Raw genomic sequence first — 24,728 nt, 5'->3', positions numbered from 1 at the left:
TTGAGGGCAGCTAAACAAAGATGCTTTATATTAAGGTGTTACTGGAAAATTTGTAAATTAATATTAAGAAAATTCATATTATTCAAGAAATATTTAAGAGAGAGTACTGTACTGTACATGAAATTCAGATTATATAATGGTATGTAAAGTAAAAGTAAAGCTGAATGGTAATGTTTTGATACCATTGTAAAAGAATATGTAATAATTGATCTTTTTTTCAGTTTAAGTAATCTTGGATTGTCTTGCAGATATATACAGTATACACACAAGTGAATAATCAAAACTTAACTCAAACTCTAATCATTGTTAGATATTAAAAGTGAATTGATGTGGCAATAGTTAGATAAACCGCAATCTATTCCCGTGAAAGATAAATGTTTATAAATTTGAATCATGCAGACCATGGAATGTTGTAAAAAAGTTTTAAGGTATTTAGAAATGGTTTACTCAGCAGTTATATATTTAATTTGTTATACAGATACATTCAACGGTGTGATACTTTACTTATTTCCCATTGAAGCAAGTGTACGTAAACAGCTCTCTCCACATGTTGGCATTATGTGTGTTCTGCTGTTATATGGAGATTGACTTCTTAGTATCACCTGTACTTTTTGCCGTTCTTTATCTTGGTCAGTTAGGCCTTTTAGGTGGACCTGGAGGTTACTGTAAACTGTCATCTCAGTTGTACCTCTCATTAGTTTCACTTCTCTTTCATAAGTTTTTCATGAATACATTTCTAGTTTCTTTAGATTAAAAGAGATTAGAAATCCATGAAGCAACTGAAGGGGTGTATGGAAAACTCTATGATGATGATGATGATGACAGTAAGGAGAATAAGTTATAGTACTAAGTTTTGAAGATGGCCTTTTGATGTAGTGAGACATTGTGACATGGTGTCTATGTCTTATGTATGAAACTTTTTTTTTACCATCTGTATTTCATAATACTGGTTTGTCATGACTGGGGAGAGTTAAGGATTTTTGAAGATGAATTCAAACAAATATTACACGTGAAAAGTAATATTACCAGTCTGTGCTCTCTGGAGTCTTTTGATGTTAACATTAATGCATGTCATCTGTTGGATATTGTACACCTACAGAAGAAAAAAGCCTCTTCGAAGGACTGTGACACTTTTTCAGGGGTATGGGTTGGTAGTATTACTCAAGGACTATATACAGTAAGGACACACCGCTGTAACGTCATAAACATTACCTCTGCCCCATTCAATGACATCATGCTACCTGTGGTGACCATAGGGTGACCAAGGACTACGGCCTTGCCTTGGTTGACGTTTTTAGAGAACTCGTAAGGCTGAGGCTTTTTTGTGGTCAGGTATAATAAAATTAATAACTTATGTTCTCATGGTCCTCCCCAAAAATAAGTGATATAGCAAAAAAACAAAAATTAAATAGCAAAATATTACAAGGAAACACCTAGGAGAGCCGGGCATTTTGCTGATAACATGGACGAAGCAACTAAATTTTTTAGCTTATTAGCAATGCAAAGATTTTCCTTTTGCCAGACATGACAAGATAAGTATCTGAGGGTACTCCGGACAACTGGATATTGCCTTACAATGTATACTTAAGAAATTAGAGCAAGTTTCTCTAGACGTTAAGCATCACGACCGTCGCCAGTGAATTAAGTAATGTAACTGGTTTTTCTTTAATTTGGGGTAATATTATTGTTTTCTTTTGATTAGACATGGCAAGAACAATGTCTCACGGTCTTCTGGTTGACTTGATATTGACTGACATTGCAGAATTAAACCACAAGAAATCTTCCCTCGCGTCTTGAAACAAGAAATGTACTTAACTTTAATTTTGTCAAGATTACATATGTTCAGAGTTCCTTTTGTTCACATATAGCAATGCGAATGTCTCACCTTCCTCTAGATACCTGGTATATTGACAAACATTCCAGAATTAAGGAGATATTAAAGAAATGTGAACTCTTTTCAAACAAGTTCTCGGCTTGCCCACAACGTGGTGTTTATCAGAACGCTTGCGGGCATTTATCCATTTATAACAAGTTTTCTTATCTCTAGGATATCCATAATACTTGATGTGCTCTCTGCTTGGGATTTGAGCTTTGCTGGTGCACCCGTATATTGCACAAATAACCATAATTGTTGATACACTGGTCCCGGGAGCAGACACGGGCACACATGGAGGTTACCAGGTGATGCGTGTTTACAACAGTGACGTCACCAAGCTGTGTATTGTGGGTAAAACAAGTGCCAGGTGGTCTGTCCTTTCTGTCTCTAGTCCTTGGTATTACTCTCGCGTGTGTACTTGGGGATATAAGTGTGTCTTGTGAATGTATTCCCAAATGTATAATTTAGCTGATATATCATTTTCCTTATTATTTTTTTTATTGGGTGGATTACATTTATGAATAAGATAAATTTCTGCAATAGCTTTTTTATAAGGCTATCTTGCTTCCCATGCTTTTTATTGCCAGAATTTGTGACCCTTACGACATTGAATGCTCATTCAGGATTATCGTCGGTGTAGGTTTTTATGAGTAGTATAAGTTTTTGAGATGGAGTCATAATTGTTTATTTAAGTTGACACTTTGGTATATAGAATTAAGTTTACCAAAATATTAGTATACATGAATTAGATTTTTTGCATATTTGTTTACTATTTTTTAAAGGATAGACATCCATGGATGTTGGTGGAGACCAAAGGTTAAATGGATTTATATAACTCTAGTATACCAATTCCTCTACTTCACATTTTTTATGGCCGTTCTCTTTTAACATCCCTGCTCTTCCTCTGTCTCTTCATGGTAGTATACTTTTGTTGTCTATTAAAATAATTTATTACTATACCTCCTTCATACCCACATTCCTCACTGTTAACCCACACCATGTTGTATTACGTACTGTAATAATAAATATTTGGTTAACGATATTCTAGTTGCTTGAGGAATTGGTGTAAAATAGACCCAAGTTGGCTTGTACTTAGTAGATTTGTTTAGTGACAACCTTAAAGCAGTCATTGGAAAACTTCTCCACTTCTAACATATAATTTGAGAGTGCATTATTTTAAAATGATAAGTTTATTATTAATACAGATCTATAATACAATTATAAAATGTATGTTGCAGATGAAAAATACCCTTTTTGTTAGAATTTTTATACAAGTGTATGAATAGATTGTTAGACTAGCCACTGAGGATGTGAAAAGTGTGATTGGCCCAACTCTCTCTGTACCTGTTTTGCTGTTGGTTTTATGTTAAATTTTTTACATCCAGAGTCTATGTTCAATTTTATGTATATGTAATGTGTACAGCTATTCAAATTTGCTTTTAATACAATGTCATTGCAGTATATCTATCTATTTTTACCTTTCAATGTGAAAAAAAAGAGTCCTACCTTACACAGGCAATTTTCTTCGTAAGGCCTCATAGAAGGCAATGGCTTATGTTCAACTGGGTTTTGAGAGATTTTAACTTTTGTGAAAATCAAAATGGGGGGACCCCTATTTTGAATTTCAAGCTTAACTGAAAGCAACAAGATTTGAAGAAAAAATATGGAGTACATAGAGCCAAGAATATTAATGTAATCATGTGCATATCAGAAATTTAAAAAATATCGTTTAATTTTACATTTATTATATATAAAGTAAAATTCCCTTTTGCTATCCATAGATAAAATCTTTTTTGATGACTTTTGAACGATTCCTAAGCTGTCACCACAGTGTCTTCATATTGTCTTTTGACTGGTACAGTTCATGTGTAAACAACCCAGCCTGGCAGCCGTCCTCATTAACGAATATTGGTTAAGTTGAAATTTTTTAAATTTTAGCATTTATTAATAAATTTCTATTGCTATTTCACAAATTTGCCTACCACATAAAAAAATAAAAGTAAAAATACATTGAGCCTGGTAGTTGCCAAATATTGTTCCACTTTGTGATTGAAAGTTTCTGGAAATAGTGACATACTGTAATTTATTAGGGTGATTGTATATATACTGTAGATGTAATATGAATATTGAGATACTGTATTCAGAAGGATTACTTAAGGTCTCTGGATGAGAGAATAGAATTAAATAATCTTGATTAAACCACATACAGTATACAAGATAAAGTGTGGTCCTGATGGGTGGCCTTGAGACAAAATTAAGTTGTTTTGGGTGTCAGCATTGGCTGTAAGGAGGTGTTGGTAGGACTTCCTGCGGTGTGTGCTGTGTTACGGTGAATGGTGTATGCCAGGACGACGTCCAACATCAGTATGGAGGTAGATTAAAGCTGTTAAGATATGATAGCATCGTGTAACATGGTGGTGTGGTGAGTTGAGATCTTACGTACAGCCAGCCGCTCAGAAGAGGTGGCCAGAATGTGTTTGCTGACCACATGTTGATCTCACATGTGGAGTAAATACAACAAGCTCATAAGCATTGTCATGAGTCCACAATGATCAAGTAGAATTACTTAATGGGTAAGTAGAATTATAGTACTTAATGGGTATATTATACATCTGAATCTCAGTTGTATGGGTGTATGGAGTGAACAAGTGTATGAAGGTCGCCAATTTACTTCTTGGCAAATGTACCTTTTACTTTACTTTTATCCTCTTCACCACTGATCGACTCGATAGCCACTTGGGTGATCGGTCACGTTTCTGTTACGCACTGTTGACAAATACTGGGCATGCACCGGCTCCTGAATGTATCTGAACTGTTGCCGGCACTCTCAGGGACCCTCCCAGGTGTGGTGGCGCCTGCAGTGGCCCTGCCAGGGGCGCTAACGCCCTGAGGGGTTCTCCCATTGACAGTCGCACTCCCAGGGGCCCTTCCAGGGATGTTTGTGCCCCCAGGGACGACGGCGCACCCAGGGGCCCTGCCAGGAGCGCTGGACCCTTCAGGGGCTTACCCTGGGACAGTGGCGCTCACGGTGTTCCTCGCAGGGGCGGTGGCGCCCGGAGGGGCACTGTTAGGGGCGCTGACGTCCTGAGGGGCTCTCCCAGGGAGCCTTACAGGGATGTCTGCACCCTCAGGGGCCTTCCCAGGGACGGCGACGCCCATGGCAGGGCCCTTGGGGCCGTCGCCGTTCCTGTGAGGGCCCGTGGGAGCGCCTCTGTCCCTGGGAGAGCCCCTGGGGGCGCAAACGCCCCTGGGGGCACCAACGCCACTGGTAGGTTCCCAGGGAGAAACTCTGGGGTGGCTACTGTCCCAGGTTGAGCCCCCTGATGGTCCCAGCGCCCCTGGCAGGGCCCCTGGGAGCGCCACCATACCTGTCAGAGCCCCTGGGGGCGCATACATCCAAGGGATGGCCCCTGGGAGTGCGTCTGTCTCAATGAGAGCCCCTAGGGCGCCAGCGCCTCTGGTGAGGCCCTTGCAGGCGCCATGGCTCGTGGGAAGGTCTTTGAGAGCGCCGCCGCCCTAGGAAGGGTCTCTGGGGGCACTGCTGCCCCTAGGCGGGTCCCTGGGAACACTGCCACTCTCATAAGGGTCTCGGTGTACCGCCGTCCCTGGGAGGGCCTCTGGGAGCGCCAGACCTGTAGGGCCCCTGGCTGCAGTAATTTTTGCGTTTTTTAGAACTGGGCGATGAAACGTTAAACAAATAAATACACTGCCCATCACATTTCCAGTATTATTACATCCTGAATAATGTGACGGGAAATAATATTCAACAGGAAAACATAATTTGTGGTGGTGTGCTGACTGATTGATCTCCTATTGGCTGTAATTTGGTGGATTAAAACAATTGTCCACCAATCACAGTTAAGTAAGGGACTGCTGGAAATATGTAATATATATATGACACAAAGATCAGGTTTGCCATGCAGCCACTAGGGGCCTTTGGTAGGGACCCTGGGAGGGTCCCTGTAGGTGCTCTCGCACCTAGGAGGGTCTCTTGGGGCGCCGATGACCCTGGGTGGGTACTGTGGGCGCTGCCGCCCTTGAGAGGGTCCTTGAGAGGAACACTGGGAGCGCCACTGTCCCAGGGTGAGCCCTTGAAGGCCCCACCGCCTCTGGCAGGTCCCCTGGGGGCGCCACCGTCCCTGGGGGTGTAGAAATCCCTGGGAGCGCGTCTGTCAATGGAAGAGCCCTTCGAGGGGTCAGCGCCCCTGGCAGGGCCCCTGCGAGCGCCACCACCCCTGAGAGCGCCGCCGCCGTAACAGGGTACCTGGGGGCGTCGTCGCCCATGGGAGGGTCTCAAGAGGCACTGCAGTCTCTGAGCGGGATCCTGGGGGCGCCACCGCCTCTGGGAGGGCCCCTAGGGGTGCTGCTGTTCCTGGGAGGGATCCCTGTGGCTCAACCATACCTGAAAAGGCCCCTGGGAGAGCATGGGGCTGCCGCCGTTCCTGTGAGGGCCCCTGGGAATGCCGCTGTCATTGGAGAGCTCCTGAGGGCGCCAGCTTTCCTGGCAGGCCCTCTAAAGGCCCCGCCGTCCCTGGGAGGTCCCCTGGTGGCGCAATTATCAGGGGTTAAGAAGGTACCTAGGTGAGGTCACCTGGGAACAGTCACGTCAGTCCCCAGTAGGAAGGGGTGAGGTCATAGATGACACAACAATTGATCATACTATAATATTTTCACTAGTACAGTATACTACATAAAGCACAAGAACAAAATATACCATACAGAAAAATTAGGTCAAATAAGAATGAGCCAAGGTGGATGACCAGAAAACTTAAACATGACATAGGAATAAAGAAAGGAATATATAAGAAATTAAAGGGAGGGGAGGAGCAGCTCAGAAATAGGTATAATGAACTATCTAGGAATGTTAAGAAAAATGTAAGGAAAGCAAAGAGAGACTATGAAATCAAAATAGCAAGAGAATCCAAGGCGAATCCCAAGGGATTTTTCCAGGTATATAGAACAAAGGTCAAGGACAAAGTTGGGCCTTTAAAGTCAGGAAGGGGAGAAGTGATAAATGGCAGTGAAGAAATAAGCAAAGCATTGAACAGCTACTTCTTAACAGTTTTCACAGAAGAAATTTGCTAGGAAATTCCAGAGGTGGAACTGATATTTTGGGGAAAGGAAGAAAAGAAATTAAAGAATATCACAATCAGAAAAGAGGATGTTTTTAAGAGGACAAATAAACTAAAAAAGACAAAATCCCCAGGGCCGGATGAAATTTTCCCTCGAGTCTTGAAAGAGTGTAGGGAACAAATTAGCTGACCCCTCATAAATTTATTTACAAAATCATTAGACACGGGAGTTGTGCCAGACTTGTGGAAACAGGCAAATGTACTACCCATATTCAAAAAGGGAGACAGAACATCAACGTCAAATTACCGGCCGATCAGTTTGACGTCAGTAGTGGGAAATTTCTTGAATCAATTATAGCAGATAGCATCCGATCGCATCTAGGGAAAAGCAAATTTATCTTCAACTCTCAACATGGGTTTACAAAGAGAAAATCTTGTCTAACAAATCTGCTAACGTTTTTTAGGAAAGTCTTCGAGGTAGTAGATAATGACGAAAATTACTATGTTATTTACTTAGACTTTAGCAAAGCATTTGACAGAGTACCGCATCAGAGGCTTCTGAGAAAAATTAAGGCTCATGGTATCGAGGGGAAAGTCTTAAATTGGATAAAATCATGGCTCACCGATAGAACGCAGAGGGTCAGCGTAGATGGTGTTAAATCTGAGTGGGGCCGTGTAACCAGTGGGGTTCCCCAGGGGCCAGTACTAGGCCCACTCTTGTTCATAATCTACATAAACGATCTAGATACTGGGATCAGCAGTGACATAAGCAAGTTTGCGGATGACACCAAAATAGGGCAGCAGATTAATTCAGGGCAGAATGCAAATGCATTACAGGAGGATCTAAATAAACTGCAGGGGTGGTCTGAAAAATGGAATATGAAATTCAACACCAGCAAGTGCAGCGTACTTAATATTGGAAGAACAAATACTGTCAATGTATACAGCCTTAACAACATCAGCCTAGAGAAGTCGACTTGTGAAAGAGACCTAGGGGTACTTGTAAGCCCAGACCTACGGCCTAGAAAACAATGCGTTAATGTTCGAAATAAGGCAAATAGAGTATTGGGTTTTATATCTAGAAGTGTAAGTAATAAGAGTGCAGAGGTCTTATTGCAACTATATCTTGCGCTAGTCAGGCCGCACCTCGATAATGCGGTTCAGTTCCGGTGCCCTTATTATACAATGGATATCAATTCACTAGAGTCGGTGCAGCGAAGAATGACGAAAATGATTCCGGGACTTAGAAACCTTCCATATCAGGATAGGTTAAAGAAAGTAAACTTGCATTCCCTAGAAAGACGAAGAGTGCGGGGAGATATGATAGAAGTATTTAAGTGGGTGAAAGGAATCAATAAAGGGGATATAGATAAAGTTCTCATAATATCCAAGCAGGATAGGACTCGAAGCAACGGATTTTAGTTGGATAAGTTTAGGTTTAGGAGGGAGATAGGAAGGAACTGGTTCACAAATAGGGTGGTGGACAAGTGGTACAAGCTTAGGAACTTTGTAGAAAGTGTTGGAACGCTGGAAAGTTTTAAAAGGAGGCTGGATAGATTTATGGACGATAGAGAGTGGTAGTAACTCTCGACAGGAGCTGCCATGCAGAGGCCAACCGGCCCATTGCAGACTCCTTATTTTCTTATGTTCTTATTATGCTGGTGCCACCAGCCCTGGGAGGGATCTCTGAGAGTGCTTCTGCACCAGCAAGGGTGCTTGGGGGCACCATCGCTTCTGGGAGGGTCCCAGAGAGGAACCCAGTGGGCGTCAGCATTCCTGGGAGGGTCCGTGTTGATGTCGCCTTCTCCTGGAGGGTCCCTGGGGGCACCGCCGCTCTTGGGGGCGCCACCACTACTGGGAAGGCCTCTGGTGGCGCCGTCTACTTTGAAAGGGCCCCTGGGGGCGCCACCGCCGACCACTAGGAGAGCCCCTAGGTGCGTCGTCGCTCCTGGGGCCCTGCTGTCGCTGGAAGGGTCGCTGTAGCCGCGGCCAACCTTGGAAGGGTCCCTCGGGCGCTATCGCCTCTGGGAGGGTCCCTGACGGCGCCACCACCCCTCGGAGGGTCTCTGGGTGTACCGCTGCCCCTGGGAGGGCCTCTGGGAGAGCCAGACCTGTAGGGTCCCTGGCTGCAGTAGTTTTTGCGCTATTTAGAACTCTGGGCGATGAAACGTTAAATAAATACACCGCCCATCACATTTCCAGTATTATTACATCCTGAACAATGTACCGAAGAATAATATTCAACAGGAAAACATAAGTTGTGGTGTTGTGCTGACTGACTGATCTCTTCTCCTATTGGCTGTAATTTGGTGGATTAAAATAATAATCCACCAATCACAGTTAAGTAAGGGATTGCTAGAAATATGTAATAAATATGACACAATGAGCAAGTATGCCATAGGGCACCTGGGGGACCCTTTGTTGGGTCTGTGGGAGGGTCCCTGGAGGCTCTCACGCCCGCAGGAGGGTTACTTGTGGCGCTGACGTCCCTGGGAGGCCTGTGGGGGACCCATTTCCCCTGGTAGGGTCCTTGTGGGTGCCAGCATCTCTGGGTGCACCGCCTCCCTGGGAGGGCAAATGGTGGGCGCCAACACTTCTGGGAAAACCAGTGGTGGCGCCGCCGCCTTTGAGAGGAACGTTGGGCCACCGCTGCCGCTGGGAGGGCCCCAGGGGCCTCACCGCCCTTGGGAGGGTCCCTGTGGGCGCTGCAGCTCCTCGTATAGTCACTGGGGAGACCAACGTCCCTGGGATGGTCCCTCGGGACGCCGCTGCCACTGGAAGGGTTCCTGGAGGCACAGACGCACCTGGGAGGGTCCCTTGGAGGGCTGCTATCCGTGGCATTTCCCCTGAGAGCGCCAACGCACCTGAGAGGTCCCCTGGGAGCGCCACTGTCCCTGGGAGAGTCCTTGAGGACGCTGCTGTCCCTGGGAAAGCTTCTGGTAGCGCCACTCTGTGGGAGAGCCGCTGGAGTCGCCAGTGCCCATTGCAGTGCCCTTGAGGGCGTTGCCGTCCCTGGGAGGGTCTCTGTGGGTGTCGGAGTCCCTGGGAAGTCCCCTGGGAGCACGTCTGTACCTGGGAGAGCCCCTTGGGCTCCAGGGCCACTGGTAGGGCTCCTGCTGGCACCACTGCACCTGGGAGGGTCCCTGAAATCGCCGTAGCCCTAAGAAGGGTCCCTGGGGACTCCGCCACCCCTAGGCGGGTCCCTGGGAGCGCCCCCGCCCTTGTTATGGTCTCTGGGTGTACCGCCGCCCCTGGGAGGGTCTCCGGGAGAGCCAGACCTGTAGGGTCCCTGGCTGCAGTAGTTTTTGCGCAATTTAGAACTCTGGGCGATGAAACGTTAAATAAATACACCGCCCATCACATTTCCAGTATTATTACATCCTGAACAATGTACCGGAGAATAATATTCAACAGGAAAACATAAGTTGTGGTGTTGTGCTGACTGACTGATCTCTTCTCCTATTGGCTGTAATTTGGTGGATTAAAATAATAATCCACCAATCACAGTTAAGTAAGGGATTGCTAGAAATATGTAATAAATATGACACAATGAGCAAGTATGCCATAGGGCACCTGGGGGACCCTTTGTTGGGTCTGTGGGAGGGTCCCTGGAGGCGCTCCCGCCCGCAGGAGGGTTACTTGTGGCGCTGACGTCCCTGGGAGGCCTGTGGGGGACCCATTTCCCCTGGTAGGGTCCTTGTGGGTGCCAGCATCTCTGGGTGCACCGCCTCCCTGGGAGGGCAAATGGTGGGCGCCAACACTTCTGGGAAAACCAGTGGTGGCGCCGCCGCCTTTGAGAGGAACGTTGGGCCACCGCTGCCGCTGGGAGGGCCCCAGGGGCCTCACCGCCCTTGGGAGGGTCCCTGTGGGCGCTGCAGCTCCTCGTATAGTCACTGGGGAGACCAACGTCCCTGGGATGGTCCCTGGGGACGCCGCTGCCACTGGAAGGGTTCCTGGAGGCACAGACGCACCTGGGAGGGTCCCTTGGAGGGCTGCTATCCGTGGCATTTCCCCTGAGAACGCCAACGCACCTGAGAGGTCCCCTGGGAGCGTCACTGTCCCTGGGAGAGTCCTTGAGGACGCTGCTGTCCCTGGGAAGGCTTCTGGTAGCGCCACTCTATGGGAGAGCCGCTGGAGTCGCCAGTGCCCATTGCAGTGCCCTTGAGGGCGTTGCCGTCCCTGGGAGGGCCTCTGTGGGTGTCGGAGTCCCTGGGAAGTCCCCTGGGAGCACTTCTGTACCTGAGAGAGCCCCTTGGGCTCCAGGGCCACTGGTAGGGCTCCTGCTGGCACCACTGCACCTGGGAGGGTCCCTGAAATCGCCGTAGCCCTAAAAAGGGTCCCTGGGGATTCCGCCACCCCTAGGCGGGTCCCTGGGAGCGCCCCCGCCCTTGTTATGGTCTCTGGGTGTACCGCCGCCCCTGGGAGGGTCTCCGGGAGAGCCAGACCTGTAGGGTCCCTGGCTGCAGTAGTTTTTGCGCAATTTAGAACTCTGGGCGATGAAACGTTAAATAAATACACCGCCCATCACATTTCCAGTATTATTACATCCTGAACAATGTACCGGAGAATAATATTCAACAGGAAAACATAAGTTGTGGTGTTGTGCTGACTGACTGATCTCTTCTCCTATTGGCTGTAATTTGGTGGATTAAAATAATAATCCACCAATCACAGTTAAGTAAGGGATTGCTAGAAATATGTAATAAATATGACACAATGAGCAGTATGCCATAGGGCACCTGGGGGACCCTTTGTTGGGTCTGTGGGAGGGTCCCTGGAGGCTCTCCCGCCCGCAGGAGGGTTACTTGTGGCGCTGACGTCCCTGGGAGGCCTGTGGGGGACCCATTTCCCCTGGTAGGGTCCTTGTGGGTGCCAGCATCTCTGGGTGCACCGCCTCCCTGGGAGGGCAAATGGTGGGCGCCAACACTTCTGGGAAAACCAGTGGTGGCGCCGCCGCCTTTGAGAGGAACGTTGGGCCACCGCTGCCGCTGGGAGGGCCCCAGGGGCCTCACCGTCCTTGGGAGGGTCCCTGTGGGCGCTGCAGCTCCTCGTATAGTCACTGGGGAGACCAACGTCCCTGGGATGGTCCCTCGGGACGCCGCTGCCACTGGAAGGGTTCCTGGAGGCACAGACGCACCTGGGAGGGTCCCTTGGAGGGCTGCTATCCGTGGCATTTCCCCTGAGAGCGCCAACGCACCTGAGAGGTCCCCTGGGAGCGTCACTGTCCCTGGGAGAGTCCTTGAGGACGCTGCTGTCCCTGGGAAGGCTTCTGGTAGCGCCACTCTATGGGAGAGCCGCTGGAGTCGACAGTGCCCATTGCAGTGCCCTTGAGGGCGTTGCCGTCCCTGGGAGGGCCTCTGTGGGTGTCGGAGTCCCTGGGAAGTCCCCTGGGAGCACGTCTGTACCTGGGAGAGTCCCTTGTGCTCCAGGGCCACTGGTAGGGCTCCTGCTGGCACCACTGCACCTGGGAGGGTCCCTGAAATCGCCGTAGCCCTAAGAATGGTCCCTAGGGACTCCGCCACCCCTAGGCGGGTTCCTGGGATCGCCCCCGCTCTTGTTATGGTCTCTGGGTGTACCGCCGCCCCTGGGAGGGTCTCCGGGAGAGCCAGACCTGTAGGGTCCCTGGCTGCAGTAGTTTTTGCGCAATTTAGAACTCTGGGCGATGAAACGTTAAATAAATACACCGCCCATCACATTTCCAGTATTATTACATCCTGAACAATGTACCGGAGAATAATATTCAACAGGAAAACATAAGTTGTGGTGTTGTGCTGACTGACTGATCTCTTCTCCTATTGGCTGTAATTTGGTGGATTAAAATAATAATCCACCAATCACAGTTAAGTAAGGGATTGCTAGAAATATGTAATAAATATGACACAATGAGCAAGTATGCCATAGGGCACCTGGGGGACCCTTTGTTGCGTCTGTGGGAGGGTCCCTGGAGGCTCTCCCGCCCGCAGGAGGGTTACTTGTGGCGCTGACGTCCCTGGGAGGCCTGTGGGGGACCCATTTCCCCTGGTAGGGTCCTTGTGGGTGCCAGCATCTCTGGGTGCACCGCCTCCCTGGGAGGGCAAATGGTGGGCGCCAACACTTCTGGGAAAACCAGTGGTGGCGCCGCCGCCTTTGAGAGGAACGTTGGGCCACCGCTGCCGCTGGGAGGGCCCCAGGGGCCTCACCGCCCTTGGGAGGGTCCCTGTGGGCGCTGCAGCTCCTCGTATAGTCACTGGGGAGACCAACGTCCCTGGGATGGTCCCTGGGGACGCCGCTGCCACTGGAAGGGTTCCTGGAGGCACAGACGCACCTGGGAGGGTCCCTTGGAGGGCTGCTATCCGTGGCATTTCCCCTGAGAACGCCAACGCACCTGAGAGGTCCCCTGGGAGCGTCACTGTCCCTGGGAGAGTCCTTGAGGACGCTGCTGTCCCTGGGAAGGCTTCTGGTAGCGCCACTCTATGGGAGAGCCGCTGGAGTCGCCAGTGCCCATTGCAGTGCCCTTGAGGGCGTTGCCGTCCCTGGGAGGGCCTCTGTGGGTGTCGGAGTCCCTGGGAAGTCCCCTGGGAGCACGTCTGCAGCCACCTGGGAGGGCACTTGGGCTCCAGGGCCACTAGTGCAGGGCTCCTGCTGCTCCCTGCACCTGGGGTCCTGAAATCGCCGCCGCCCTAGGAAGGGTCTCTGGGGGCACTGCTGCCCCTAGGCGGGTCCCTGGGAACACTGCCACTCTCATAAGGGTCTCGGTGTACCGCCGTCCCTGGGAGGGCCTCTGGGAGCGCCAGACCTGTAGGGCCCCTGGCTGCAGTAATTTTTGCGTTTTTTAGAACTGGGCGATGAAACGTTAAACAAATAAATACACTGCCCATCACATTTCCAGTATTATTACATCCTGAATAATGTGACGGGAAATAATATTCAACAGGAAAACATAATTTGTGGTGGTGTGCTGACTGATTGATCTCCTATTGGCTGTAATTTGGTGGATTAAAACAATTGTCCACCAATCTCTACCAGTTAAATGAGGATTAGAATATGTAATAAATATGACACAATGAGAGCAAGTATGCCATAAGAGGGCACCTGGGGACCCTTTGTTGGGTCTGTGGGAGGGTCCCTGGAGGCGCTCCCGCCACAGGAGGGTTACTTGTGGCGCTGACGTCCCTGGGAGGCCTGTGGGGGACCCATTTCCCCTGGTAGGGTCCTTGTGGGTGCCAGCATCTCTGGGTGCACCGCCTCCCTGGGAGGGCAAATGGTGGGCGCCAACACTTCTGGGAAAACCAGTGGTGGCGCCGCCGCCTTTGAGAGGAACGTTGGGCCACCGCTGCCGCTGGGAGGGCCCCAGGGGCCTCACCGTCCTTGGGAGGGTCCCTGTGGGCGCTGCAGCTCCTCGTATAGTCACTGGGGAGACCAACGTCCCTGGGATGGTCCCTCGGGACGCCGCTGCCACTGGAAGGGTTCCTGGAGGCACAGACGCACCTGGGAGGGTCCCTTGGAGGGCTGCTATCCGTGGCATTTCCCCTGAGAGCGCCAACGCACCTGAGAGGTCCCCTGGGAGCGTCACTGTCCCTGGGAGAGTCCTTGAGGACGCTGCTGTCCCTGGGAAGGCTTCTGGTAGCGCCACTCTATGGGAGAGCCGCTGGAGTCGCCAGTGCCCATTGCAGTGCCCTTGAGGGCGTTGCCGTCCCTGGGAGGGCCTCTGTGGGTGTCGGAGTCCCTGGGAAGTCCCCTGGGAGCACTTCTGTACCTGAGAGAGCCCCTTGGGCTCCAGGGCCACTGGTAGGGCTCCTGCTGGCACCACTGCACCTGGGAGGGTCCCTGAAATCGCCGTAGCCCTAAGAAGGGTCCCTGGGGATTCCGCCACCCCTAGGCGGGTCCCTGGGAGCGCCCCCGCCCTTGTTATGGTCTCTGGGTGTACCGCCGCCCCTGGGAGGGTCTCCGGGAGAGCCAGACCTGTAGGGTCCCTGGCTGCAGTAGTTTTTGCGCAATTTAGAACTCTGGGCGATGAAACGTTAAATAAATACACCGCCCATCACATTTCCAGTATTATTACATCCTGAACAATGTACCGGAGAATAATATTCAACAGGAAAACATAAGTTGTGGTGTTGTGCTGAGTGACTGATCTCTTCTCCTATTGGCTGTAATTTGGTGGATTAAAATAATAATCCACCAATCACAGTTAAGTAAGGGATTGCTAGAAATATGTAATAAATATGACACAATGAGCAAGTATGCCATAGGGCACCTGGGGGACCCTTTGTTGGGTCTGTGGGAGGTTCCCTGGAGGCTCTCCCGCCCGCAGGAGGGTTACTTGTGGCGCTGACGTCCCTGGGAGGCCTGTGGGGGACCCATTTCCCCTGGTAGGGTCCTTGTGGGTGCCAGCATCTCTGGGTGCACCGCCTCCCTGGGAGGGCAAATGGTGGGCGCCAACACTTCTGGGAAAACCAGTGGTGGCGCCGCCGCCTTTGAGAGGAACGTTGGGCCACCGCTGCCGCTGGGAGGGCCCCAGGGGCCTCACCGCCCTTGGGAGGGTCCCTGTGGGCGCTGCAGCTCCTCGTATAGTCACTGGGGAGACCAACGTCCCTGGGATGGTCCCTCGGGACGCCGCTGCCACTGGAAGGGTTCCTGGAGGCACAGACGCACCTGGGAGGGTCCCTTGGAGGGCTGCTATCCGTGGCATTTCCCCTGAGAGCGCCAACGCACCTGAGAGGTCCCCTGGGAGCGTTACTGTCCCTGGGATGAGTCCTGAGGACGCTGCTGTCCCTGGAAGGCTTCAGAAGCGTCACCAATGGGAGAGCTGTTGAGTCGCCAGTGCCCATTGCAGTGCTCCTTGAGGGTGTTGCTGTCCTGAGGGCCTCTCTGCAAGCCGGAGTCCTGGAAGTCCCCTGGGAGCATTGCCCACTTGGGAGAGGCCTCTGGCCCAGGGCCACTGGCAGGGCCCCTGCTGGCACCCACTGCACCTGGGAGGGTCCCTAAATCGCCGAGGCCCCAATAAGGGTCCCTGGGGACCTGGCCACCCCTAGGTGGGTCCCTGGGAGCGCCCCTGCCCTGTTATGGTCTCTTGGTACTGCCGCCCCTGAGGGAACCGGGGAGGTTGCACCCAGTAGGGTCCCTGGCTGCAGTAGTTTTTGCGCTATTTAGAACTCTGGGCGATGAAACGTTAAATAAATACACCGCCCATCACATTTCCAGTATTATTACATCCTGAACAATGTACCGAAGAATAATATTCAACAGGAAAACATAAGTTGTGGTGTTGTGCTGACTGACTGATCTCTTCTCCTATTGGCTGTAATTTGGTGGATTAAAATAATAATCCACCAATCACAGTTAAGTAAGGGATTGCTAGAAATATGTAATAAATATGACACAATGAGCAAGTATGCCATAGGGCACCTGGGGGACCCTTTGTTGGGTCTGTGGGAGGGTCCCTGGAGGCTCTCACGCCCGCAGGAGGGTTACTTGTGGCGCTGACGTCCCTGGGAGGCCTGTGGGGGACCCATTTCCCCTGGTAGGGTCCTTGTGGGTGCCAGCATCTCTGGGTGCACCGCCTCCCTGGGAGGGCAAATGGTGGGCGCCAACACTTCTGGGAAAACCAGTGGTGGCGCCGCCGCCTTTGAGAGGAACGTTGGGCCACCGCTGCCGCTGGGAGGGCCCCAGGGGCCTCACCGCCCTTGGGAGGGTCCCTGTGGGCGCTGCAGCTCCTCGTATAGTCACTGGGGAGACCAACGTCCCTGGGATGGTCCCTCGGGACGCCGCTGCCACTGGAAGGGTTCCTGGAGGCACAGACGCACCTGGGAGGGTCCCTTGGAGGGCTGCTATCCGTGGCATTTCCCCTGAGAGCGCCAACGCACCTGAGAGGTCCCCTGGGAGCGCCACTGTCCCTGGGAGAGTCCTTGAGGACGCTGCTGTCCCTGGGAAAGCTTCTGGTAGCGCCACTCTGTGGGAGAGCCGCTGGAGTCGCCAGTGCCCATTGCAGTGCCCTTGAGGGCGTTGCCGTCCCTGGGAGGGTCTCTGTGGGTGGGTGTCGGAGTCCCTGGGAAGTCCCCTGGGAGCACGTCTGTACCTGGGAGAGCCCCTTGGGCTCCAGGGCCACTGGTAGGGCTCCTGCTGGCACCACTGCACCTGGGAGGGTCCCTGAAATCGCCGTAGCCCTAAGAAGGGTCCCTGGGGACTCCGCCACCCCTAGGCGGGTCCCTGGGAGCGCCCCCGCCCTTGTTATGGTCTCTGGGTGTACCGCCGCCCCTGGGAGGGTCTCCGGGAGAGCCAGACCTGTAGGGTCCCTGGCTGCAGTAGTTTTTGCGCAATTTAGAACTCTGGGCGATGAAACGTTAAATAAATACACCGCCCATCACATTTCCAGTATTATTACATCCTGAACAATGTACCGGAGAATAATATTCAACAGGAAAACATAAGTTGTGGTGTTGTGCTGACTGACTGATCTCTTCTCCTATTGGCTGTAATTTGGTGGATTAAAATAATAATCCACCAATCACAGTTAAGTAAGGGATTGCTAGAAATATGTAATAAATATGACACAATGAGCAAGTATGCCATAGGGCACCTGGGGGACCCTTTGTTGGGTCTGTGGGAGGGTCCCTGGAGGCGCTCCCGCCCGCAGGAGGGTTACTTGTGGCGCTGACGTCCCTGGGAGGCCTGTGGGGGACCCATTTCCCCTGGTAGGGTCCTTGTGGGTGCCAGCATCTCTGGGTGCACCGCCTCCCTGGGAGGGCAAATGGTGGGCATAACACTAGGAGAGAAAACCAGTGGTGGCACCGCCGCCTGCTGAGAGGAACGTTGGGCCTGCTTTGCCGCTGGGAGGGCCCCCAGGGCCTCCTGCCGTCCTTGGGAGGAGGGTCCCTGTGACGCTGCAGCTCCTCATTACTAGTCACTGGGGAGACCAGCATCCCTGGGATGGTCCCTCCAGGACGCCGCTGCCACTGGAAGGAAGGGGTTCCTGGAGGCACAGACGCACCTGGGAGGGTCCTTGGAGGGGGCTACTATCCGTGGCATTTCAGGCACCATTACACCTAGAGGTCCCCTGGGAGCGTCACTGTCCCTAGGAGAGTCCTTGGGGCGCTGTCCCTGGGAGAGCTTCTGGTACTGGCGCCACTCTATGGGAGAGCCGCTGGGAGTCGCCAGTACTTGTTGCAGATGCCCTTGAGGGCGTTACCGTCCCTGAGGCCTCCTAGCCCAGGGTGTCGGAGTCCCTGGGAAGTCCCCTGGGAGCACGTCTGTACCTGGGAGAGCCCCTTGGGCTCCAGGGCCACTGGTAGGGCTCCTGCTGGCACCACTGCACCTGGGAGGGTCCCTGAAATCGCCGTAGCCCTAAGAAGGGTCTCTGGGGACTCCGCCACCCCTAGGCGGGTCCCTGGGAGCGCCCCCGCCCTTGTTATGGTCTCTGGGTGTACCGCCGCCCCTGGGAGGGTCTCCGGGAGAGCCAGACCTGTAGGGTCCCTGGCTGCAGTAGTTTTTGCGCAATTTAGAACTCTGGGCGATGAAACGTTAAATAAATACACCGCCCATCACATTTCCAGTATTATTACATCCTGAACAATGTACCGGAGAATAATATTCAACAGGAAAACATAAGTTGTGGTGTTGTGGTGACTGACTGATCTCTTCTCCTATTGGCTGTAATTTGGTGGATTAAAATAATAATCCACCAATCACAGTTAAGTAAGGGATTGCTAGAAATATGTAATAAATATGACACAATGAGCAAGTATGCCATAGGGCACCTGGGGGACCCTTTGTTGGGTCTGTGGGAGGGTCCCTGGAGGCGCTCCCGCCCGCAGGAGGGTTACTTGTGGCGCTGACGTCCCTGGGAGGCCTGTGGGGGACCCATTTCCCCTGGTAGGGTCCTTGTGGGTGCCAGCATCTCTGGGTGCACCGCCTCCCTGGGAGGGCAAATGGTGGGCGCCAACACTTCTGGGAAAACCAGTGGTGGCGCCGCCGCCTTTGAGAGGAACGTTGGGCCACCGCTGCCGCTGGGAGGGCCCCAGGGGCCTCACCGCCCTTGGGAGGGTCCCTGTGGGCGCTGCAGCTCCTGGTATAGTCACTGGGGAGACCAACGTCCCTGGGATGGTCCCTGGGGACGCCGCTGCCACTGGAAGGGTTCCTGGAGGCACAGACGCACCTGGGAGGGTCCCTTGGAGGGCTGCTATCCGTGGCATTTCCCCTGAGAGCCAACGCACCTGAGAGGTCCCCTGGGAGCGTGTCCCTGGGAGAGTCCTTGAGGACGCTGCTGTCCCTGGGAAGGCTTCTGGTAGCGCCACTCTATGGGAGAGCCGCTGGAGTCGCCAGTGCCCATTGCAGTGCCCTTGAGGGCGTTGCCGTCCCTGGGAGGGCCTCTGTGGGTGTCGGAGTCCCTGGGAAGTCCCCTGGGAGCACTTCTGTACCTGAGAGAGCCCCTTGGGCTCCAGGGCCACTGGTAGGGCTCCTGCCCCTGGCACCACTGCAGGGCCACTGGTAGGGCTCCTGCTGGCACCACTGCACCTGGGAGGGTCCCTGAAATCGCCGTAGCCCTAAGAAGGGTCCCTGGGGATTCCGCCACCCCTAGGCGGGTCCCTGGGAGCGCCCCCGCCCTTGTTATGGTCTCTGGGTGTACCGCCGCCCCTGGGAGGGTCTCCGGGAGAGCCAGACCTGTAGGGTCCCTGGCTGCAGTAGTTTTTGCGCAATTTAGAACTCTGGGCGATGAAACGTTAAATAAATACACCGCCCATCACATTTCCAGTATTATTACATCCTGAACAATGTACCGGAGAATAATATTCAACAGGAAAACATAAGTTGTGGTGTTGTGCTGACTGACTGATCTCTTCTCCTATTGGCTGTAATTTGGTGGATTAAAATAATAATCCACCAATCACAGTTAAGTAAGGGATTGCTAGAAATATGTAATAAATATGACACAATGAGCAAGTATGCCATAGGGCACCTGGGGGACCCTTTGTTGGGTCTGTGGGAGGGTCCCTGGAGGCTCTCCCGCCCGCAGGAGGGTTACTTGTGGCGCTGACGTCCCTGGGAGGCCTGTGGGGGACCCATTTCCCCTGGTAGGGTCCTTGTGGGTGCCAGCATCTCTGGGTGCACCGCCTCCCTGGGAGGGCAAATGGTGGGCGCCAACACTTCTGGGAAAACCAGTGGTGGCGCCGCCGCCTTTGAGAGGAACGATGGGCCACCGCTGCCGCTGGGAGGGCCCCAGGGGCCTCACCGCCCTTGGGAGGGTCCCTGTGGGCGCTGCAGCTCCTCGTATAGTCACTGGGGAGACCAACGTCCCTGGGATGGTCCCTCGGGACGCCGCTGCCACTGGAAGGGTTCCTGGAGGCACAGACGCACCTGGGAGGGTCCCTTGGAGGGCTGCTATCCGTGGCATTTCCCCTGAGAGCGCCAACGCACCTGAGAGGTCCCCTGGGAGCGTCACTGTCCCTGGGAGAGTCCTTGAGGACGCTGCTGTCCCTGGGAAGGCTTCTGGTAGCGCCACTCTATGGGAGAGCCGCTGGAGTCGCCAGTGCCCATTGCAGTGCCCTTGAGGGCGTTGCCGTCCCTGGGAGGGCCTCTGTGGGTGTCGGAGTCCCTGGGAAGTCCCCTGGGAGCACGTCTGTACCTGGGAGAGCCCCTTGGGCTCCAGGGCCACTGGTAGGGCTCCTGCTGGCACCACTGCACCTGGGAGGGTCCCTGAAATCGCCGTAGCCCTAAGAAGGGTCCCTGGGGACTCCGCCACCCCTAGGCGGGTCCCTGGGAGCGCCCCCGCCCTTGTTATGGTCTCTGGGTGTACCGCCGCCCCTGGGAGGGTCTCCGGGAGAGCCAGACCTGTAGGGTCCCTGGCTGCAGTAGTTTTTGCGCAATTTAGAACTCTGGGCGATGAAACGTTAAATAAATACACCGCCCATCACATTTCCAGTATTATTACATCCTGAACAATGTACCGGAGAATAATATTCAACAGGAAAACATAAGTTGTGGTGTTGTGCTGACTGACTGATCTCTTCTCCTATTGGCTGTAATTTGGTGGATTAAAATAATAATCCACCAATCACAGTTAAGTAAGGGATTGCTAGAAATATGTAATAAATATGACACAATGAGCAAGTATGCCATAGGGCACCTGGGGGACCCTTTGTTGGGTCTGTGGGAGGGTCCCTGGAGGCTCTCCCGCCCGCAGGAGGGTTACTTGTGGCGCTGACGTCCCTGGGAGGCCTGTGGGGGACCCATTTCCCCTGGTAGGGTCCTTGTGGGTGCCAGCATCTCTGGGTGCACCGCCTCCCTGGGAGGGCAAATGGTGGGCGCCAACACTTCAGGGAAAACCAGTGGGTTTTTTTAGGGGGTTGGGGGGGGGGTGTGGTACAGGGGGACGAGCGGCCATGTGAGAAACATATATTTATTTTTTATTAGGAAATTTTCACTAAAAATGTGTATAATATATATATATATATATATATATATATATATCACAAACCTAGACTTGCGAAAATCCTAGTGGCGCCGTGAACCTCTAAGTGATCACCTAAGTGATACGGGTAGTCCCCTTTAGAGGTTCACGGCGCCATAAGCTCGTTGAACAGGCTTTGTGTGAAATATAACAGAGTCTAGGACAGCTTTTATTATCCTGGTGGTCCAGAGGTAGCGTTCCCGGACACTGTCATGGGCTCGTGGGGCCGGGTGCTTCGGTATATTAATAGTTAATTTATATTATATATATATATATATATATATATATATATATATATATATATATATATATATATATATATGTGTGTGTGTGTGTGTGTGTGTGTGTGTGTGTCAAACACTTGTCAACTTGTATGATGATTGAGGTGTATAAACATCTCAAAGGGCACAAATCAGTTGAGCGCCCTCACCTGGAACTGGCGGACGCTCGCCCCACAAGGGGTCACAGGCTCACAGCTCAAGGTTAAAGAAGCCGCAAGCCCAGAAAACTGTGACGGGTAACTTTTTGGGAGTGAGAGTTGTGAACTCTTGGAACAATCAGCCAAAGAGTGTTGTGACGGCACCAAGTGTAAGCTGTTTCAAGACCAGATTTGACCAACACTGGAGCAGGTTCAGGTACATGCAGGAGCCGGTGCATGCCCAGTACTTGCCAACAGTGCGGAACAGAGACGTCACCGATCGCCCAAGCGGCTAACGAGCCGATCAGTGGTGATAAGGATAAAAGTAAAAAGTAAAGTAAAGGACTTTATTTAAGACGTGAACAGTACAGTACCTCAGCAACTACAATAAAATATGGATTCATAAATGATCCTAACTTTGTACAACTTACCTGAAATATTACAAACAGTAATAATTCGGCCATTTAATTTAGATGCAAATCATTTACCTAACTGCCCCAGTGAAAATACAACTCTTGGTTAATATTTATATTTGTACTGTAATAAGTTCTTAAGTGTTTGGCACTTCTCTGATAATGAAATGACCATTAAATATATGAAGAAATTCAATAAAAGTGGGTATTTGCCAAACTTTTTGATAAAACAAACGAAAGATGTATTGTAAAAAGCCATTTTGAAAAACTTGTGAATGTTGCATTGAGATCCTCACTACTACCATACTGCGGCAGACATACTCAGGTGGGAAATAAATCTAGATATAAGAACGATAAGATAGATAGAAAATGACACGAATAACTATTACATTATTAGTAAAGAGAAAACAATGGTTATGCAGAGAACCATGACAGTAGGAAGGTAAGATATAACTCCTCATCTCCTCGCCCCGGTGTTTGTGTTTAAGCTGCGACAAAGCTTGATGCTCAGCTGTGTCTGTTCCCAAAAAGAGGTTGGTATTCGATAAGATTTATTTTCATTACTTCTCCTTACTTCTGTTACAGTTTTATACATCGATATATCTCTGTATCTCCTTATTGACACAAGACACATTACTTTTATCCATTTTTATCTATTAAATACTGAATAACTAACTTCTCTGTAATGCGTACGGAGCCTAACCAGCATTCGAGTTTTTACGTAGATGTCTTAAAGGATTTGGACACGTATGGTTAGGAGGGGCATATAAGATGTGTTTGTGTGTAATTCTATCAGTGGACGACACACACACACACACACACAGTCTGTAAAAAAGAGCAGATATAAAGACAAATATTTCGTTGTCCTGTTGTCTTGTTATTTTAAGCGAGGGGTATTTTTTCTTCTGTGTTGACGTGTAAGGGTGATGACGAGGCATTTCTGTGGATGAAGGAAATATATATGAAGTTTATTTTATATTCAAGAGGAAAGTTTAGACACACACACACAGAGGATCATTCATGTACAGAAGTTGACCTGTAGGATCAAGTAACAAAACTCTATGGACGATGGAGGTGTTATGGAGTGATAAGAGTATAAGATATGATGACAAAGATATTTATTTATGATGATGATGACACACAGCTGTACAATACGTATACCTCTTGCGGGAAAGTGAAGACGTCTCCTCAAGTGCAACGACGGTGTCAAGTAGTGCCGTGTTCTTCGTTTCTGGCAGCATCAAGGTAACCCCAGCAGCTAACAGCCCCGTCACTCCACACACCACCGATGGCGCTGACACCCATACAGTACGCTGGCCATCCACCCCATCATAATAAATAACTATATTAATACACTGACAGGATAGTACTACGTAATAGAAGTACATGATATTGATACCAAGACTTGAATTAGACTGAAATAAGGGATCAAGAATGTATACAGTGGGGGTGAAAGGGTGGTGGATTTAATGGTGTTTTGAAGTCACTACGAATACTTGGATCATTTAGAAGTAATATTGACAATTAATAGACAAAAGACAGTAGCCGAACTTAAGAAGCATTTTATGATTTTAGGTCCAAGTCGATATCCTGTTAAACCTTGTAGAAAAACACATCTACGACTAGAAATATTAACCAAATATAGTGATAGAATGAGTGTTTATAGATGTGCTTTAAAGTTTAATTCATAATTTAACATCTAGGAGAATGACTTAATGATAGAACCCGTATCTAGTCATTTAACTTAACCCATACCAATTTAACCTAATCTAACGCAACTCAATCTAGTCCGACCCAGTTTAAACCCAACCCAACCCAACCCAACCCGACCCCACCGAACCCAACCCAACCCCACCGAACCCAACCCGACCCCACCGAACCCAACCTCTCTACTCAGGTCACAGACTCACCAAAGTGTCCATCAAATAAGGAGCAAGAGTTGAGCCCAATTTAGCCACCATTGCGGAGGTTCCTAAGCCTCTGTCGCGAACTTCAGTAGGGAAGAGTTCAGAACTATGTAAATAGATGATCTGATAGGCAGCACTGATGGCCATCTTGCCTATCATGGCCAGAGTCATCACTAGCCAGCCTATATCTGAAATGATGATAGTCTATTTGATATTTTTATAGGTAAATATATATTTTTTTGAGCATCTGAATTGAAAAGTTGTTTTAAGTATAATATTGTCGATAGGTTTTGATAAATGTTTCCTCACTATACTGGATGTAGTGTAGATAATGCAGTGGATGTAGTGTGGATAGTGTAGCGGATGTAGTGTGGATAGTGTAGCGGATGTAGTGTGGATAGTGTAGCGGATGTAGTGTGGATAGTGTAGCGGATGTAGTGTGGATAGTGTAGCGGATGTAGTGTGGATAGTTTAGAGGATGTAGTGTGGATAGTTTAGAGGATGTAGTGTGGATAGTTTAGAGGATGTAGTGTGGATGTTCCTCAAAAAACAAAACCTAGGCAATTCAAGAACGCCCAATTAGTACCCACCACAATCACCTCACCTCAGTCTGGGAA

General features: G+C 50.5%; 3 protein-coding genes across 5 annotated transcripts in view; all 3 read right to left on the bottom strand.

Moving 5' to 3' along the window:
- Window positions 1-9,399: 9,399 nt before the first annotated feature.
- LOC121880105 (mucin-19-like) lies at window positions 9,400-15,619 on the bottom strand. Its single transcript, XM_042387161.1, has 7 exons — window positions 15,175-15,619; window positions 14,084-14,904; window positions 13,583-13,738; window positions 12,845-13,472; window positions 11,621-12,574; window positions 10,512-11,408; window positions 9,400-10,241 (listed from the first exon to the last, which is right to left on the bottom strand). Exons 1-7 carry the CDS (start codon window positions 15,617-15,619, stop codon window positions 9,400-9,402), a joined length of 4,743 nt encoding a protein of 1,580 aa, XP_042243095.1.
- Window positions 15,620-18,056: 2,437 nt separating this feature from the next.
- LOC121880104 (collagen alpha-2(I) chain-like) lies at window positions 18,057-21,189 on the bottom strand. The gene is made up of 5 exons (XM_042387160.1): window positions 21,116-21,189; window positions 19,873-20,798; window positions 19,140-19,602; window positions 18,684-18,775; window positions 18,057-18,403 (listed from the first exon to the last, which is right to left on the bottom strand). The coding sequence occupies exons 1-5, from the start codon at window positions 21,187-21,189 to the stop codon at window positions 18,057-18,059; spliced, it is 1,902 nt and encodes a 633-aa protein (XP_042243094.1).
- A 935-nt stretch (window positions 21,190-22,124) lies between these two features.
- The window catches only part of LOC121880045 (organic cation transporter protein-like), a 13,960-nt gene continuing 11,356 nt past the window's right edge, over window positions 22,125-24,728 (bottom strand). For all 3 annotated transcript variants that reach the window (XM_042387042.1, XM_042387044.1, XM_042387043.1), the window contains exons 11-13: window positions 24,115-24,299; window positions 23,366-23,517; window positions 22,125-23,144 (exon numbers count right to left, since the gene is read on the bottom strand). In XM_042387042.1, the coding sequence (XP_042242976.1) occupies window positions 23,087-23,144; window positions 23,366-23,517; window positions 24,115-24,299 (395 nt within the window). In that variant the 3' untranslated portion in view covers window positions 22,125-23,086. The remainder of the gene's footprint in view (window positions 23,145-23,365; window positions 23,518-24,114; window positions 24,300-24,728) is intronic.

This window comes from Homarus americanus, unplaced genomic scaffold (assembly GCF_018991925.1).
Source record: "Homarus americanus isolate GMGI-L3 unplaced genomic scaffold, GMGI_Hamer_2.0 scaffold30108, whole genome shotgun sequence".
NCBI lineage: Eukaryota > Metazoa > Arthropoda > Malacostraca > Decapoda > Nephropidae > Homarus > Homarus americanus.
The sequence above is the reverse complement of the archived record's forward strand: the minus strand, read 5'-3'. Positions and strand labels throughout refer to the sequence as shown.